The 19,744-nt window shown below is 31.7% G+C and overlaps 1 protein-coding gene across 1 annotated transcript; it reads right to left on the reverse strand.

Moving 5' to 3' along the window:
• Positions 1-15,380: 15,380 nt before the first annotated feature.
• On the reverse strand, positions 15,381-18,258 carry LOC127128311 (uncharacterized). Its single transcript, XM_051057561.1, has 3 exons — positions 18,081-18,258; positions 17,879-17,984; positions 15,381-15,684 (listed from the first exon to the last, which is right to left on the reverse strand). The coding sequence occupies exons 1-3, from the start codon at positions 18,123-18,125 to the stop codon at positions 15,536-15,538; spliced, it is 300 nt and encodes a 99-aa protein (XP_050913518.1). The 5' UTR covers positions 18,126-18,258; the 3' UTR covers positions 15,381-15,535.
• Between the last annotated feature and the right edge of the window lie 1,486 nt (positions 18,259-19,744).

Consider the following 19,744-nt stretch of genomic DNA (forward strand, 5'->3'; position numbering starts at 1 on the left):
GCCCAGTCTTACTTGACACCTCACACAAAAATCTTATCTTACTTGGTACCTCATAAAAAGCCCAACCTCGTTTGACACCTCTCGAAAGCCCAACTTTACAAAATCCCAATGTTGTCTGGCACCCAACACTTACAATCAAATAGCTTAACCTTACTCGGTGTCTAAAAATCCCAAAGCCCATCCTCGCTTGGCACTTCTCAAAAGCCCAACCTTGCTTGACACCTTACAAAAGCCCAATATTGTCTGACATCGAACCTTTACAATCAAAGAGCTTGACCTCACTTGGAGCCTCAAAAGCCCAAGCCTAACCTCGTTTGGCACCTCTCAAAAGCCCAACCTTGCTTGGAACCTTACAAAAGACCTATCCCACTTGACAGTTACCCTAAAACCCGATATTTATTGACAACACTTTAGGCATCATACCTCATGCATTGACCATTCATCATACTTCATGCATTTCTAACACATATCTGCATTGATTAATCATTACACTTCATGCATCATTTCATGATACTCCCTAGTGAATATTTTCCATCAAACTTTTGATGAAGATATTCCCTAGCGAATCTACTGAGATTTTCTCCCCAAGTGGAGGTTACCCTAAAAAGTCTCATTTAGAACTTTTCATTTGCAGAACTTTCCCCAATAAATCTTTTATTGAAGAAATCCTTTCTAAGATGTTTCCACAACCAGCTATCAACCCCAGAGTTGATATGTTCTCGACCCCCGAGTCAATATCATTGTCTTTACCTTTTCTCGACCCCCGAGTCAATGTTGTCGCCTTTATGTTCTCAATCCCCGAGTTGATATGATCTCGACCCCCTAGTTGACATTGTTGTCTTTACCTTCTCTCAACCCCCTAGTTGATATGGTCTCGGCCCCCGAGTCGATGATGTCATCTTTATTTTCTCAACCCCTAAGTTGATATGTTCTCGACCCTGAGTCAATGTCATCTTTATTTTCTCAACCTCGGAGTCGATATTGTAATCTTTATTTTCTCAACTCCCGAGTTGATATGTTTTTGACTCCCGATTCGATGTTGTCGTCTTTATGTTATCAACCCCAAGTTGATATGTTCTTGACCCCTGACTCGATTTTGTTCTATTTACCTGTTCTCAACCCCCGAGTTGATATGTTCTCGACCCCGAGTCGATGTTGTCGTCTTTAGGTTCTTAACCCCTGAGTTGATATGTTCTCGACCCTTGAGTCGATGTTGTTGTCTTTATGTTCTCAACTCCCAAGTTGATATGTTCTCGACCCCTGAGTCGATGTTGTCATCTTTATGTCCTCAACCCCTAAGTTGATACGTCCTCGACCCTTGAGTCTTTATTGCCTTTATTTTCTCAACCCCGAGTTGATATTATCCTTATTTTCTCAACCCGAAAATTTATTTGTTGTCTTGATTTATTCTCTACTCACAAGTCGTTATTGCCTTTATTTTCTAGACCCCCGAGTCGACATTGTCCTTATTTTTTACCCTCGAGTCGACACCAATCATTATTGCCACAGTCAGCCACTCTATGCTTTTCAAAGTGAATCTTATCAATAGATTTCTTAGTTAATCTCGATAGTAGATTCCCTAGTTAAACCTCGACATAAGGTACATTCATCATTGAATCTTAGAAGTAGATTCCCAATTAAATCTCGGGGGGAGATTTCCCAATAAACCTCGTATCAAAACCTATTCCCCAGTAGATAGCCATCTCATGTGACGACAACCATCCCAAGTAAAAGATATCATGTTCTTCAACCAACCTCATTTACTTCATCCTTCTTAGAGAATTCCCTAACATAAGTTTTTCTCTAGAACTGCCCATGATACCTTTATTGCTTTGGCATCGTCCATGGCTGATTTCTTGCTCTAGTACCATCCATGACACTTATTGCTCTAGAATCGTCCATGATACTTCTTTTGTTGTGGAAATTTCCATGATACCTTTATTCCTATGGAACCGTCCATGGCTCATTTCTTGCTCCAATACCATTCATGACATTTATTGCTCTAGCATTGTCCATGACATCTCTTTTTCTATGGTAATGTCCATGGTATCTCAATCTCTGATACAATCTATGGTACCTCAATCTCTTGCATTGTCCATGATACTTCCATTCTCTGGTCCTATCCATGAAAGTCTCTGGTCCCATCCATGAAGGTCTCTGGTCCCATCCATGAAATACTTTAGTCACATCATACCCCTTGCAAGTCACTTTTCTCAAGCAAGTGTCCTCAGCAGAATTCCCCAGTGGTAAAGTTTTGTCACCGGCCAAGATTAGATTAGTTTTTCGATTCTTACATTGATGTTGGTTTTAGATCGAGTTTTATTTCGGTTCTTACAATGATGAGGGTTTTATTACGGGTTCCATCTTGACATAGATTATCTTGGTTCTTACACCTATGAGGGTTTTATTACGGGTGCCATCTTGATGAAGGTTTTTCGGTTCTTACATTGATGAGGGTTCCACACGGTTTTCATTTTGGGTTCCATGTTAGTGAGAATTAATTTCGAGTTCCGCACGGGTTTCATTCTGGGTTCCATGTTAGTTAGAGCTTTACTTCAGATTCCACACGATTTTCATTTTGGGTCCCATTTCGATGCGGTTTTTATTTCGAGTTCTATGACAACACATGTTTCATTTCGGGTTCCATGTAAATGAGAGCTTTAATTAGGATTTCACACGAGTTTCATTTCAGGTTCCATGATAGTAAGAGTTTCATTTCGGGTCCCATGTTGACGAAAGTTTAATTTTGGGTCCCATATGAGTTTCATTTCAGGTCCCATGTTGACGAGAGTGTAATTTCGAGTCCTATACAAGTTTCATTTCGAGTCCAATGTTGTCGAGAGTTTAATTTCGGGTCCCATACGAGTTTTATTTCTGGTCCCATGTTGACGAGAGTTTAATTTCTGGTCCCATGTTGACGAGAGTTTAATTTCGGGTCCCGTACGAGTTTCATTTTGGGTCCCATGTTGACAACAGTTTCATTTCGGGTCCCATACGAGTTTCATTTCGAGTCCCATGTTGACGAGAGTTTAATTTAGGGTCTCATACGAGTTTCATTTCGGGTCCCATGTGGACGAAAGTTTAATTTCGGGTCCTATACGAGTTTCATTTCGGGTTCCATGTAGACGAGAGTTCAATTTCAGGTTCCATACGAGTTCCATTTTGGGTCGCGTATTAGTGAGAGTTCAATTTCAGGTTCTATACGGATTTCATTTCGGGTTCCATGTTGACGAGAGTTTAATCTCGGGTACCTTACGGGTGTCATTTTGGGTTCCATGTTATCGAGAGTTTTATTTCGGGCACCATTTCAATAAAGGTTTCATTTCAAGTTCCATGTTGATGCGGGTTCTGTTTCGGGTTTTATGCAAATTTCTTTTTTGGTTTCATTTCGATACGGTTTTCATTTCGGGTCTTATTTCGATGCGTTTTTTTTTGGGTTCTATGTCAATGCGGGTTTTATTTCAATACGGGTTTTATTTTAGGTTTTATCACCGATGACAATTTTATTTCGGTCCATCTACCAATGAATTTTTATTCGGTTCATACACCACTACTATTTTATTTCAGTTCATATATCAATGACTTTTTATTCGATTCATACACCATTACTGTTTTATTTCGGTTCATATACCGACGGATTTTTATTCGGTTCATACACCACTACTATTTTATTTCGCTTCATACGCCACTATTATTTTTATTTCGGTTCTTACACCGCCACCATTTTATTTCGGTTCTTACATCTATAACATTTTACTTTGGTTCTTACACCGACGAAAATTAAATTTCTTATGTCCCCAGCACAGTCAGGACTTTGTAAAAGCATGTCTGATTTTATATCTGACTTTTAGGATAAAATTTTGAGGTTCTCTCGTATTTAATTACCTCATATCACGATTACATTAGGACCGTCGTCACTCATGCCCTCGGGTCAAAGACAATTAAATAGAGACAATTGTCATACCTCAATTTTTCCCGGGCTTTTATCATCATATTGGTTTTTGGTCGCATTTCCTTCTGAAAATGTGAATTAGCCCATTTGGTAGTGAAGCAGGTGTTCAAGGAGTTACAAGTACAATCACATTTTTCTCTTTTTGTTGTTTTTACCTTTTTTTGTATTTTATTCAAAATAAAAAAATAAAAAAATTGTATATTTATTTTTAATTTTTAATTTTTTTTAATGAAGCATTTTTTAAATAAAAATTATTTTTATTTGATTTTATGCATTTTTAATCCAAAAAGAGTCCAAAAATATCAAATCTTTTTCACTTTTGTCATAGTTGTTTTCTATTGGTTATTTTGTGTCATACTGATATCTGATTGATAAAAGTTGGTCAATGTACTGACAGTTAGAAATTGGGAATAATAGGATGATGTTCTCATTGTATCAACAGTGCTTAAATATACATAATAGTGTATGGTCATTCTCCTATAATTGAGCCATTTATAATTACAATAGTAATGACAGTAACTGTACATAGCTATAAAAGGAAGGAAATAATGGTGTTGCATTTCTGTCCATAATGATGCAGATAATGACAATTGTCTCATAATGACAATTGTCTCATCATGAGTTGTAATTCCTTAATTGCTTTGACTCCCCCTCTCAAACTGGTGGTGACTCAGTGACACCAAGTTTGCTTCTCATGATGTTGAATCTAGTGTGAGTTAGAGCCTTGGTTAGACAGTCTGCAATTTGGTCTGCAGTAGGGACATAGGCAACTGTAACTTCATTGTGAATAACTTGATCACGTATGTAGTGAATGTCTATCTCAATGTGTTTAGACCTAGCATGCATAACCGGATTGGAGGCTAGTGCCTTAGCACTCAAGTTATCACACCACAAAACAAGTTTTCGAAGTATTGGCAGTTTGAGTTCCCCTAGTAATGATTTCAGCCATGCTACTTCAGCTGCTAGATCAGCTAAGGCTCTATATTCTGATTTTGTACTTGACCGGGACACCACTTTTTGCTTTCTTGAGGCCCACGACACCAAAGTTTCACCAAGAAACACACATTGTCCCGCCATGGATTTCCTGTCATCTATGCTTGTGGCCCAATCTGCATCTGAGAACCCAGCTATGTCAAGATCCGTTGAAGGTTTAATGTGCAAGCCTAGGTTTGTTGTTCCATGGAGATACCTCAGTATTCTCTTTATACCTTGCCAATGATCTTTTGTTGGAGAACTCATGTATTGGCTGAGCTTGTTGACTACAAAGGCTATATCAGGCCTTGTGTTGGTTAAGTATTGTAGAGCGCCTATAGCCTGTCTATAGTGTGTAGGATTGGACATTGGTTCTCCTTCTGTTGTGAATTGCCTCCCGGTTACCATTGGCGTAGGACATGATGCTGCATTTTCCATGTTGAATTTCTTGAGTAAATCTCCTATGTACTTTGTTTGTTTCAAGTACATCCTACTGTTGTCTCTATAGACTTCTATTCCCAAAAAATAGTGTAGATTTCCAAGGTCTTTTAGTGAAAAGGCAAGATTTAGTTGGCCGATGAAAGCTTCTAGAAACTTATTGTTGCTGTCGGTTATTATAATATCATCGACATAGATGAGAAGGAATGTAGTGTGATCAGCCTCTTTTAGGACAAATAAGGACGAGTCACTCTTGGTGTTTTGGAACCCCCAACTTAATAGTGTGTGTCTCAGGCTATCATACCAGGCCCTCGGGGCTTGCTTCAAACCATATATTGCCTTGTTTAATCTACATATGTGACGTGGTTTGGTTTGATCAATGTACCCTTCCGGTTGATGCATGAAAACAGTTTCTTTGATATTTCCATTCAAGAACGCATTGTTTATGTCTAATTGTATGACTTCCCAATTAAAATGTACAGCAATTGACAAAATGATTCTTATAGTACTAGATTTTACGACTGGACTGAATGTTTCGTCATAGTCCAATCCTGCTGTTTGTTGAAAACCTCTAGCAACAAGTCTTGCTTTCCTCCTCTCAATTGTGCCATCTGCCTTGTATTTTGTTTTGTAGATCCACTTTGAGTCAATGATATTTTCTTGTCCCTGAAATGGTACCAAGGTCCAAGTTTTATTGTCCATCAATGCCTTGTACTCTTTGTCCATTGCTGTTATCCATTCTGGTCTGACTAGTTCTTCTCTTACATTCTCTAGTTCCTTATCTTCTTTAGATGCTTCAGTTAGCCCTATGTAAGGTAGTTTGGGCTTGTATATTCCTGCCTTGCCTCTTGTTCTCATCCAGTGTGTGTTGGTGATGTTCTGCTGCGGTGGTGAATTATTTTCTGAGAATGTCTGAGTGATTTCCTCCACCGATTCTCTTCCAACCGCTTCTGTTGGGTTTTCCGTTTCACTACTACTGTCTCTAAGATTGTTGTTATTTGTAGGTTCAGAATTTTCACCCACGACTGGTTCATCTTCTATGGTGTTATTGTCATTTGCTTCTGGCTCTTGTTGATCAACAACGTTGCCGGTTGCATCATCTATGTTGTTTGTAGCTACACCTGCAGGATAAGAAGGAAATCCTATAGAAATATCATTAGTAACAATTTTTATAGGATTTCTTGTGTCAAGAAAACCTTCTTGGAACGGAAAGTGATTCTCATTGAACACTACATGCCTTGACACAAACACTTTTCCATGAGAGTTAACACACTTATAGCCTTTGTGAGTATTGCTATAACCCAAAAATACACACCTAGTTGTGTGAAATTGAAGCTTGTGTTGATTGTAAGGTTTGAGGCAAGGGTAACAAGCACAACCAAACGGTTTCAGGGTCGTGTAGTCAGGTTCTTTATTGAACAATAGTGAGTAAGGACTTTTATTTGGATTTATAGATGACGGCAGTCTATTTATGAGATAAACAGCAGTAGAGAAAGCTTCCCACCAGTATGACATTGGCATTTTGGCCTGTGCTAACAATGTTAATCCCAGTTCAGTTACATGTCTATGTTTTCTTTTAGCCCTTCCATTTTGTTGGGAGGTGTATGGACAAGACATTCTAAATTGGATACCAGAGTCTATGGCAAGTTTTTGTACTGGTTTATATTCACCTCCACCATCACACTGAATCACTTTTATTTCCTTGTTAAATTGTTTTTCCACTAACTTTTTGAACTGGTTAAAAGCATGCACAGTTTCTGATTTTTGTTTTAAGGGAAAAATCCAAGTAAATCTGCTGAAATCATCAATAAAATGCACATAATATTTAAAATTTGATTTAGACAATATTGGTGCAGGGCCTCATACATCGGTATGAATTAAATCTAAAGGTTCTTTAGCATGAGAGGAAGAGGATTTAAAAGGTAACAGGTGCAGTTTGCCAAACTGACATGCTTCACAAAATGTAAATTGGTCACTAGGTGATGTCTTTACATTGTAAACTTTCAGTACCTTTTCCAGAACTTTATTGTTGGGATGTCCAAGTTTCCTATGCCAATTTTCTTTGAGGGACATGTAGGCACAAGGATCTTTATTGGTTGAGAGTTGATATAGGCCATCCTTAAGCCTCCCTTTTAGAAGTTCCTTCCCTGTCACTTTGTCCTTCACATAGCAACAATTTTCATCAAATTCAACAAGAGCATTATTGTCAGCAGTTAACTTGGATACACTTAACAAGTTTTTGGTGATTTCAGGCACATATAGTACATTATGCAAATTAACATCATTTAACTTAGTAGAACCAGATGCCAATATTTTTAATGTATCTCCATTACCAACAAGTAGTGAGTTCTTACCATTGTTTTCACTAAGATCTCCAAGTTGGCCACCTTGATGTGTGACATGATTGCTAGCTCCACTATCAAAATACCATTGATAGTCTTGGTCGTGGTAGGGTGAGGCTATGAAGGCACTGTGAGTTCCTTGTTTTGCATTCTCACCATAGTTGTTTGGTTCTGTGTAGGACTTATCGAACCGATAGTAACATTGAGCAGCAGTGTGACCGACTCTATTACATATCTGGAAGATAGGCCTTCCTCTACCTCTGCCTCCTCTCATAGCTCTAAAGTTGGAACCTCTCCAGTTTCGTGTTCCATGTTTGTTTCCTCTGTGCTCAGTCTTGTTGGCAAAATTTGCAGATGCATTGATTGTGAGACCGCTGAGTTTGTTGAGTTGATCTATTCTACTTTCAAAGGCTAGTAGTTGTGCTTGTAGATCAACCCAACTGAGATTGATTTCATCAGCAAGTTTGACTACTACAGGATTGTAGTCAGCATCCAATCCATTCAAGATTTAGATCATCAGATCGGAGTTTGAGATAGGTGATCCTTCCAGTTTCAGTTTGTCTGCAAGATTCTTCATCTTCATGAGATATTGCTCCATCTTCATGTCGCCTTTACGAGTGTTGTGAAACTCTGATTTTAGGTAGATTGTCCTTGACTTTGTATGTGCTCCAGCAAGCTTTTGAGCTTCATCCCAAACTTTCTTAGATGTTTCACAGTGGATCAATTGTGTGGCTATGTCTATTGTCATAGAGTTCATTAGCCATCCAAGGAGTGCTTGATCTCGAGCAATCCAATCCTCATAGTCGGGATTGGCCTTCTTTGTTGTTTCATTTGATGTGATGAATTGGTCTGGGCATTCTTTTGTTCCCAACATGTAAACATCAAGTTTGCAGCCTCTGATTAATGGAAGGACCAAGGATTTCCATAGAGGGTAGTTGTCTCTGTCCAGCTTGACAGAAACTATTGTGGGCAGGTCATTTTTCTTTGTGTTGGTAGTAGAAGACATGGTTGGATCGAATAAAAAGAAGGGAGCTTTCAAGCTTAAAGCTCTGATGCCAAGTTAGAAATTGGGAATAATAGGATGTTGTTCTCATTGTATCAACAATGCTTAAATATACATAATAGTGTATGGTCATTCTCCTATAATTGAGCCATCTATAATTACAATAGTAATGACAGTAACTGTACATAGCTATAAAAGGAAGGAAATAATATTGTTGCATTTCTGTCCATAATGATGCAGATAATGACAATTGTCTCATAATGACAATTGTGTCATCATGAGTTGTAATTCCTTAATTGCTTTGACTCTGACTATGTGTCATACTGACATCTGATTGATAAAAATTGGTCAATGTACTGACTAAGAAAGATTAGATAATGTCCGATAGTTATTTGACTTTATTTTTGACCCTCTTTGTCCTTTTAACCTAATTTCTAACACTATAAATATAACATAATTTTCAGACAATTTTATCCACTATGTGCATATTTTCCACACACACATCTAACACAATTTCTAACATTCTTTTTCATTAAAATCCTTTTTTATACTAACCATTTTTCACGTAAAAAAACAAAACTCTAATCACCATATCATAATAACACAAACTAATTACACAAAAGAAACTAATCACTTCCTCCCTCGTGATTTTGTGTTTGCACTAAAAACACTTTCACGTAACTCTTCACAAATCACCTATAACCTTCAAACATTCAAAATCATTATCTACAAATCATTCATAAAACCACAAAATAAATCATACAAAATTCATCCATTATCATTTTCAAGTTACTTTTTTTTTTCTTTTAATCTTATTTTTTATTATTACTTTTATTAATTTTTTTTATAACTATTATTATTATTATTATTATTATTATTATTATTATTATTTCATTATTATTATTATTATTATTATTATTATTATTATTATTATTATTATTGTTATTATTATCATTATTATTATTATTGTTATTATTATTATTATATTATTATTATTACTATTACTATTATTATTATTATTATTATTATTATTATTATTATTATTGGTAGAATTAGAAAAGACTTTATTATATGATTGGATTAATTTGTGTAAGTTCTCTACCCGTTTCCTAACCAGCACTCCTCTCCACTTGTGTACCGCAACTTTATTTTTCTTTTATTTATGTTATTTTAATTCTTTATTCATTTATTTAATTTATTTTTATTTCTTTTACCATTAAAAATATTAAACATATAAAATCTTATTTTTATTATATTTAAGTTTAGGTTGTTTTAATTTGGTTCTCATTAGGTTTTTAGATTAACTAATTTTTATTTTTTTTAACAAAAAATAAAAATTTATTTTCTTTCACCTTTCTTTATGAATATTTAATTAATTACAAAATCCAAAAAAAAAATGAAAATAACAAAACAATAAAAACTAAAGTTTCTTTTCAAAAACTTAAAATTAATCTTCACCCACCAAACTTAATCTTTTTTCGCTCCTGTTCGTTGAAATCCTTTTCCAAACGATCTTTTTTGCCTCGTGCGTCATAACTAAAACCAACCAACACACAATTAGTTTTTACGAACTACGAAGCTCCGACGTTGTCATTGCACTATGATAATACATAAGCACGAAGTGTTAAAATCTTGGTAAGCTCAATAATTAAAAAAACTATTTTTTTCTCTTTTCTCTTATAAACATACTTAAATAAATAAAATAAAAATAAAACAAACATTGCCTTAAACAAACAATCAACCTTAGAACTTCTGGACATTCCGGTTAAGTACAACAGATTTGAGGGGTGTTAATACCTTCCCCTTGCATAACCGACTTTCGAACCCATATTTGGTTGCGATGACAATCTTATCCTTTTCCTTTAGGGTTTTTAGTCGTCCATAATTACAAACTCGTAATAGTTATTGCTTAAGCTTTTTGTTCTCGAAGGGCCAAACAAGTCTAGATGGAGAAGCTCGAAAGGTTTTTAAGATGAGCTCTCATCATCTTGTTCCTAAGCGATATAGGTTCTACAAACTTTTGCATGTTTTCACTTCGTCTTATAGGAACCCTTATCCTTTTTCTTATGACGCTTGTTGAGACTCAGACAAGTTGACCGGTAATGGTCTGACTTTCCACATTCAAAGAATATGACATCTTCTTCCTTTTTCTTATGTTCTATTTTAAGCGAATGAGACTTCTTGAAATTGATCAAATTTTTGTAAGAGTGTTTAAGCTTATGTTTCTTCATATATTTATTGTAGCGCTTAACGAATAACTCCATCTCTTCTTCTTTAAAAGAGTCTTTGTCAAAACTATCACTTACATCCATGACTTTCGTTGTCTTTGACGAAGAAGGTTTCAAGGAAAGATCCTGCTTCTCTTATTTAACCTTTTATCTATTTTTCGAGCTTACTTCGCTTGCAAAGAACCGTTTTAGTTTATTCTCGTGTTCAGTCAGTTTTCCAAACAATTTTGTAATATATAAATTATTAAGATCATTTTATTCTTAGATGGCTGTAACTTTTGGTAGCCATTCCATGCGCATAGACCTTAAAACTTTGTTTACACTATATTTGTTAAAAAAGTATGTTCCCAAGTTGTCTAACTTGTTGATTAAATGGAGAAAACTAGTCTACATGGATTCAACAAATTCACTGGGTTCCATACGCAAAAGTTCATACTCGTCTATCAACGTATTGATCCTAGAATCCTTAACATTTCCATTTCACTAGTAAAGGACTTGAAGAGTGTTCCACATTGTTTGTGCACTCTTATTATGTGAGATAAAGTGATATACTTTGGTGCTTAACACAGAGATAACTATAGGCCTCATCTTCAAATCATATGATGCCTTTTTGGTTTCATCACCTATCTAATATTCTGGGAGTTTAACATAATTATCAACTTTGTTTTTGGGAATAATTGGCCAAACGGTAATTGATATCCATAGATGCTTGTCTACAGACATATAGTGTATGTACATATTTTCCTTCCAATAGACATAATTTTATCCTTTGGAAATCGATGCTCTACTATACACTCCCTTCGAATTGTTGATATCCATAATCTCAAACTTTTAAGTCGCTTAGACTTGATCAAAAGATCAACTTCGAGGCCAACTGTTGGGCGAGAATACGGTGTATGAAATGGTTTATAGAAGGGGGGGGGGGGGATGAATCTACCTCCCAATTAAAAACCTTAGTTGAAAATAGTTTTAAATATTTTTATCAAAGTGTAAAAAAATGAAATCATTTGCGCAGTAGAAGAAAACTTTTGAGTATAAAAGAGATTATGTTTATAGATTAAAATTTATACAAAATGAATTAATCGATAAACAAGACAATCGAGATTGAATCAAAGAATTAAATATACAAATCATTGTAATCTCTCTCTCTCTCTCTCTCTCTCTCTCTCTCTCTCTCTCTCTCTCTCTCTCTCTCTCTCTCTCTCTCTCTCTCTCTCTCTCTCTCTCTCTCTCTCTCTATATATATATATATATATATATATATATATATATATATATATATATATATATATATATATATATATATATATATATATATATATATATATATATATATATATATATATATATATATATATATATATATATATATATATATATATATATATATATATATATATATATATAATACCAATACGATATGGATTCTACAATCATAATTTTCAGTTTAATCTTCAACATGACAAACTCAAAGTGCTGATTCTAACAAAACCTACACTTAAAAAATAAATCACTACCAAGGACACACCTAACAACATAGGATTAAATGAAAGCGATAAAAATAACCTAACATGTGATATCTATAAAACAAAAAATGAGAGATAAAGAGAGAGAAAAGTACACCAGGATTTATAGTGGTTAAACTATCGTCCTCGCTATGCTTAATCAACTATCAGATAGTTGCCCATCAAAAAATTTTGGTCTTTCAATATTATTTGTGACAAATTACACGAGTTTCAGTACAATCACAATATCCAAATATTGCTAAATATATAAAAATCATTTATCTGGATCCCTTGATTCGTACATCGTATATAAACTAAGTTGTTGCAAAATATTTACTCGAAGTCCTCTTGAACTGCTCCAATATCTCCATTTTGCAACGATATTTCCTTGATCCTACTGGTTACTTGAGCGTTAGTTTGTCTGGAAATTAAGAAGAACTCCCACCTTGTCTGTAGGCCTCCACACAACACTACCAAGATGAACCTAGAGAGAAAAACATTATTCTTTTTCACTAGAATTATCAAAACCTCCATAACATCACACACTTTGGGAACCTCTGAAATTTTAAACAAATATTCAAAGAATTGTTAAATCCAATAACAGAATCTCCTCACCAATCACAAATTTTCAAAGATGAGATATAGAAATACATGACAATGGAAAAAGAATGAGGTAGAAGATGAAGGAAATCGTTTAGAAGTGTTCAAGAAAGATTCAAAATTATTTTGAAAATATGAGAGAGCAAGTGAGTTGTGAGTTTTCAAATCCACATTGGAAGTGTATATTTTCTAACATTGTGAAGGTTTTGAGAGAAAATGCTATTTATATATGCTAGAGATCTAACACAAAAATGAAAGAAAAATGGTGTATGATTCGAGTCAAAAGAAAGAGGTGTGATTGAATTAAAAAAATCAAGTGATTTGAATCAAGAAGCAAAAAGTATATATGAAACCCATTTGTGTGATTCAAGACACATGATCCGAATCAGATAAACTGATGATTCAAATCATAGTTCCAGAAGCAACCAAGAGAATTCTCAATTAAGTGTGATTTGAATCAAGAACTTTTGTGTTTTGAATCAGAGTATTGTGATTCAAACCAGGCATTCATATGATTCAAATCATGAAAAATTGAAATGCATTCCTAAGCTCTCAGTGAATCTGATTCGAGTTAGACAAATTGTGTGATTCAAATCACACATGATTAATCTCTTTTTCATAAATTTTCAAAGTATTTTGAGATTCTACTATACTCATGACTTGAATCATTCTCAAACATAGTTCTTGATTAAAAAACTCAATAGATTGATTTCAATAATATTGCTTAAGATATAATCAAAAACTTTGATTTGTGGATGCTAAAATATGAATCTAAATATCAATCTAGAAATTCACAATTGATGAAGAAACTCAATTACTAAAATAACAAAACCAAAAACTTAAAAGAGAAGCAATCAAAATCATAACCCTTGAGGCATCAGAGATATGCAATGCAACTTCATGGAATGCATGTGATCTAAATTCAAGATTCATCACACGGATCCCTGCATTTCATGCCTAACGATTAGCAAACTGCTCTAACCACCTTACTATATAAGAACAAAGCGCGCCATTTTTCAAGTACGATTTGAACTTAAATTTCATTAACTCATTTTACTCTCATATTGACTTGAACGTTAAACTGTTACTTTACCGATCAACCTCTCTCCCACTTCGTCGAAAGCTTGAGTCCACCGTAACAATCTACATCCTTTGATCACCGATCCATTCTAGTTTCTTCGCGGAACAATATAACATTTTACTTTATACATTTTCTCATTAATTCATAATTTAAATTATTTTGAATATAAAAAACTTTAATGTAATAATGACAGCAACTTTAGTGGAATCACTTAGATTCGTCTTTAACATATAAAGTAATATAGTATGTTGACATGACGTTGAGTTCTGTGATCATATGATATATGTCATTATATGTATAGACAACATAGAGAAAAAACCGGCATTTGCCACATCAACATCTTGTATCAATATTTTACATAACGTTATCTAAGATAAATAAAATTACATAGAAATCCTTATTCTGCTGACATGGCATGCTGTTATTTGCTAATTCATGGATCACTTAGCATTTACAAAAGATAGAACCTAGCTCATGTTCCTTCCGCATAATACAAGACAAGAGAATCTAATTTGCATTACTTTTTCTCCCACAAAAAATTAGTATCATTACTTTGGGATTCAGAAAAATATCATTTTAAATTATAAATTATAATAAGTAATAAAAAATAGATATAATTTTACTATAATAAATTAGTAAAAATATTTTTTAACTAATATGTTGATTACAAAAACTAATAATTTTATTAACCATATTGGTTGGTTTTTGTTAGCATCCTGTGTGTCTATTTTATTTTTTTTATATGTATGTATGTTGTATAAAGTTTTACTTTTAATATTTATTAATTTATATTTTTTGAAATTTAGAATTTTAAAACCAGATCAATTCTCAACCTTTAAATAGTTAATTTTTTTTATAATTATAGCATAAATTAAAAATAATTTTTTTTAAAAACTAATTATTAAGAAAATTTTCATATGCAAAAAGTTCGTTTAAAAATAATACGTGATCCAAATTATAAGAAACTATATATATACTATATATTAATACATTGTTTCTTTAATAAATCTAAAAAAATAAAATTATTCTTATAGATAGAATCAGATGAAGTAGTACTTTAATAACTTTACAATTATTTTTATATAAATATACAAATACAATTTAGAAAATAATAACTTCATAAGTAATACATGTAATGTAATACAATTATTTTTAATTATGTAATGTGGTAAATAAATTGTTAATATTTATAAATTAACATTTTTTAATAAAAATATGATATTTATTTTACAAATTTGACCGTTATTATTTTCGACAGATAGAATAATTTACAATATATATAACAACAATGTATATGCATGCAAATTGCAATACATAGGGACCACATAGTAATTTTGGATTGTTGGAAATAGAGAAATTGAAATATGATACATAGAGATGAGAGATGAATCGTTTTGAATGGAGTAATTAGATTTTAGTCATTGGTTGAGCCTTTGGAGGAATCTGAGATGATTTTCTGTAGCATCTGGTTTGTCTCTTCCTCGGACATTCGCTCGTCTTTACTCTTTGATTTTGCATAAGCTTCAAAAAAATCTTTGTTCTCTTTCTCCAGCTCATTCCAAACTGCATTTATTATTATGTATACTTGAAAATAATTATATGTATATGTTTATTTAATGTACTCATGTCATGTGGTTCATAAATGTGACTGTGATATGCAGTAGGCACGTGTCTATCATACATATATATATATATATATATATATATATATATATATATATATATATATATATATATATATATATATATTTGGTGTGTGTGGGGAATGGAAGGTATCATACATAAATGAAACAGGTTAACATGTTTATGTTCTAGCTTTATTCTCCTTAAATTGTGAAGATGGAACATAAGTAACATGAATAAATTATTCAACATTAAATATCTATCAGAGTTTTGTAAAATTGATCTGATCCGTTAAATACATTTGTTTTTCTTGTATTTTAATATTAGGTGGATCTAGATTTTAGATTCGTACTTTCTAATACACTCTCTTGTTTTTTTATGCGGGTGTATGTGAGAATACATATTTATATATTTTATAATTTTAAATTTAAAAAATATCGTGTACACGTGTTTGTCTCATCTCATTCTTCCTTTTTGTGAAATGGGATAAAAATTTAGATTTGTATTCTCGATTATACATGTTATGATTTGTCTCATGAGTTTTATAAAACATACTTAAGCATATCTAAGCAGAACGGGCCAATTTCATCCCAAATCACTATTGCAAATCACCTAAACTCTAGTATTATGTTGAATAATAATATGATGTTCTTCAAATATTTAATAATGGGTTAACAATAAAAAGTCATTAATGGACTTTGATTCACATTATATAAACATTTTATTTACATAAGTTTACAAAGTCATTTTTATAAAAATGATAAAATAAAGTTAAAATGTTTTTGTATATACTATAAACTATATTTGTAAAGTATCTTAAATAATTTATTTAAGTTGATTTTTTTAATAAAATATGTCATAAATTGTTCTCTTATCTTCTTTCAAATAACATCACAAAATATATGTAAATAAATAAATTTAAATAAATCAGATTAAAGAAGTTTTATTTTTGCACTGTATATTTCCATAAACATTATAAGATGTTTAACGTCTTTTTGTGCGATTCATAGAACAATCATGTGAGGTTTTTATTAATAATTATATTTTAAGCAAAAATATCAATTTGATCATGCATATATTATGATAAAAATACTATGATTAAGTATCAATATTATCGTAAACCACCTATCTTCACTCCAAAACCTAATTAAGAAATTAGGATGTACTAGATTTCCAGTACACGTATAAGTAACCATTATAATTTAAATTCAACCGAATAACTAATACTTATGATTGCTTCACATATATTAGCTGCCACAAACAATATTTTGTAATTTAATTTTTAACTATCATCATTTATGGAAAATTTAGTAGTTGATTAAAATCTTCCTCGAACTTATATCACCAAAGACTGAATTGAAAATAAAAATCATTAAGATTTTCTTTAAGAGTTCAAAACAAAAGGAAGGGAAGACTTTTGATAGGGAAAAAAAAAGTAAAAATTGTTGTCATTTAAAAAACAAGTGATTTTAGATAAAAAAACAAATATTTATAATTAATATATTTTAAATTTAAAGAATACTATATTAACATAGATTAAACTTTAAATTTTTAAATCTAAATCCATTAAGAAAATCCAAACCCTTATTCGTTACCATTTTTGAGTTTCTAAATTTGAATGGATTTTGAAAACTGTTTTGAAACATGGTTTTGAGAATTAAATTTATGTTGTTATAATACTTTCAAAATTTAAAACTTATAATTAATAAATATTTATTTATTATTTTCTACAATAAACACTTTATCAAAAAATTAATCAAACAAATTGAAATATATATATATATATATATATATATATATATATATATATATATATATATATATATATATATATATATATATATATATATATATATATATATATATATATATATATATATATATATATATATATATATATATATATATATAATAACTAGGTATTATTTTAATTTTTAATTCTTAATTTTCATATGATCACAACTCTTATGCTTCAAAAAAAAAAGAGAAAATCTGATCTCTAATAATATCTCTTCAATTTTGCATGACATGAGATTAAAGTACATATTAATTTTCCATATGATGATTAATAACTCTTAAAAAAACAAGAAGTTTTGGAGTAAAAGAGTAATTAAATAATTAAAAACATATTTACCAGTGGAAGTTATGACAGGCTTAATTTTTGCATGCTTAGAAAGAGCTTCCATGCATTCTTCCTTTGTCATGTGAAAGATCAAACACTTTTCAATTAAGTGTTGCACCTAATTTATATGCAAACACATGTCAATAATCAAGAGTGATGAAAATATGAAAAAATGAAAAGAATAGGTTGATGAAACTCTAGGTGTAACTCTAACCATATGAATGTATGAAGCAGATGAAGAAGAAGAAGGTTCTCCCATGATCCTAACAACACTAAAAATGGTAAATATTGTTACTAGTGGAGTTAAGAAAATTGGTGTGTAAGTGCAACTAGTGTGAAGCAAGGTAGTAGAGAAGAGGTGCAAATATGTAGCATATAAGATCTAATCTTAATGCAGGCGCAAGACAAATATAAAGTAGAGAGGGTGGTAAGGTGGGACCAATAGTCCCACGTGAGAGATAAATGATAAATGGCTGAGAGGGGATTAGAAGAGATTGTAAATGACTATTCTTTTGTGATTTTGTGTAAATTGCCAATAGAGGTTTCTGCCTACTTCACGTGATTTGTGGGACCTCGACTAAATTAAATTCCTCACAAACAGACAACAAACTTTGATCATCAACAATTATTATCATATTCTAATACCTAGGGTGAGTTAATACAATGTTCATATTGAGTATCCTAGTATAAAAAAATAGGAATTATGTGATAAATTAATTTTGGTTAATATTGGTTAACACAGTTAATGAGTTTTCAAACAATAAAAAAAAACTTAAATAGTAGAATAATGTTGGTGTTGAAAAGATTTCAAGTTTCATGTTATTTAGAGATACAATATTAAAAGTGTTTGTATAAAGTGAAAATCAATTTTAATCAATAGTATAGAGCTTATCGATCGGACATTGAATCGTCTATCGTTTAAAATTTACGCACCAAGTCCAGATATAATGGGATGTATTGAAAATGATTAGAGATATAGTATTGAAATAGTTTATATAAAGATATATCTTTCATTTTATAAATCAATTTTTTAATCGATTTTGTAATTATGAATTAGATCAACTCTAATAATTGTTAATAAAGTGTGAAGATTGATTAATACATTTTATAATTTAATATAAGAAAATAATTAATTTTATGTATTTTATTGTGTAATGAAATAGTGAAATTGATTAATACATTAATATTTAATAATATACATTATAAGTAAATAAATATTTAATAATATAGACTTTATGATTTATACAGTAGTAAAATTGATTAATAATCTTATATTATATTAAAAAGAAAAATTATTTTATAATTTATTTAAAAAAATTGTAAAAAAAAACTATTCATCATATAAATAAATAATGTGAACACTCCATGATATCAAATTCAAATGTAGAAAGTAGTATAATGAACTCTCTCTCAAAAGTTTTAGACACTTTTTGTTTTTGTATGAACATATGGAATGAATTATCTGATATGAAATTTGCGTAACTGTTCATACAGTTGTAAATTGTTTTTTGTTTTTGTATGAACATGAAGAGGATTGCTGGCAAAAAATACTCAGATGTCTGAATTAAATAGTGCACTGAAGGTAACAGGTGAATAAATTGACTGTGTTATCGTACACGAGGGTGAAACTTTCATTTATAAAGTGATTGGAAATACACTCGATGCAATTACTATTTTCATTGAGGTAATTTCACGCATCAGTGGGTTAGTACGACTTCGTTAGCCTAGATGACTATTAAGAAAACCCAAGTATTACATAAAAATATACAACTCACAGATTATTTATATAAAATGACATCCTCACCTTTCAAATCCGTTTTTTAAGGATATGTTAGGTCAAACTTTAATTATATATTGCTATTACAAGTTTATCTATTC

The sequence above is a fragment of the Lathyrus oleraceus genome, chromosome 3, assembly GCF_024323335.1.
Source record: "Lathyrus oleraceus cultivar Zhongwan6 chromosome 3, CAAS_Psat_ZW6_1.0, whole genome shotgun sequence".
NCBI classification, from domain to species: domain Eukaryota; kingdom Viridiplantae; phylum Streptophyta; class Magnoliopsida; order Fabales; family Fabaceae; genus Lathyrus; species Lathyrus oleraceus.

Excerpts from the sequence above, each read along its gene's own strand:
- LOC127128311 (XM_051057561.1), bottom strand. The coding sequence starts at position 18,125 with ATGGGAGAACCTTCTTCTTCTTCATCTGCTTCATACATTCATATG. Across the intron at positions 17,985-18,080 it reads CTGCTTCATACATTCATATG|GTGCAACACTTAATTGAAAA; the intron begins GTTAGAGTTACA and ends CATATAAATTAG. Across the intron at positions 15,685-17,878 it reads GCCTGTCATAACTTCCACTG|TTTGGAATGAGCTGGAGAAA; the intron begins GTAAATATGTTT and ends TAATAAATGCAG.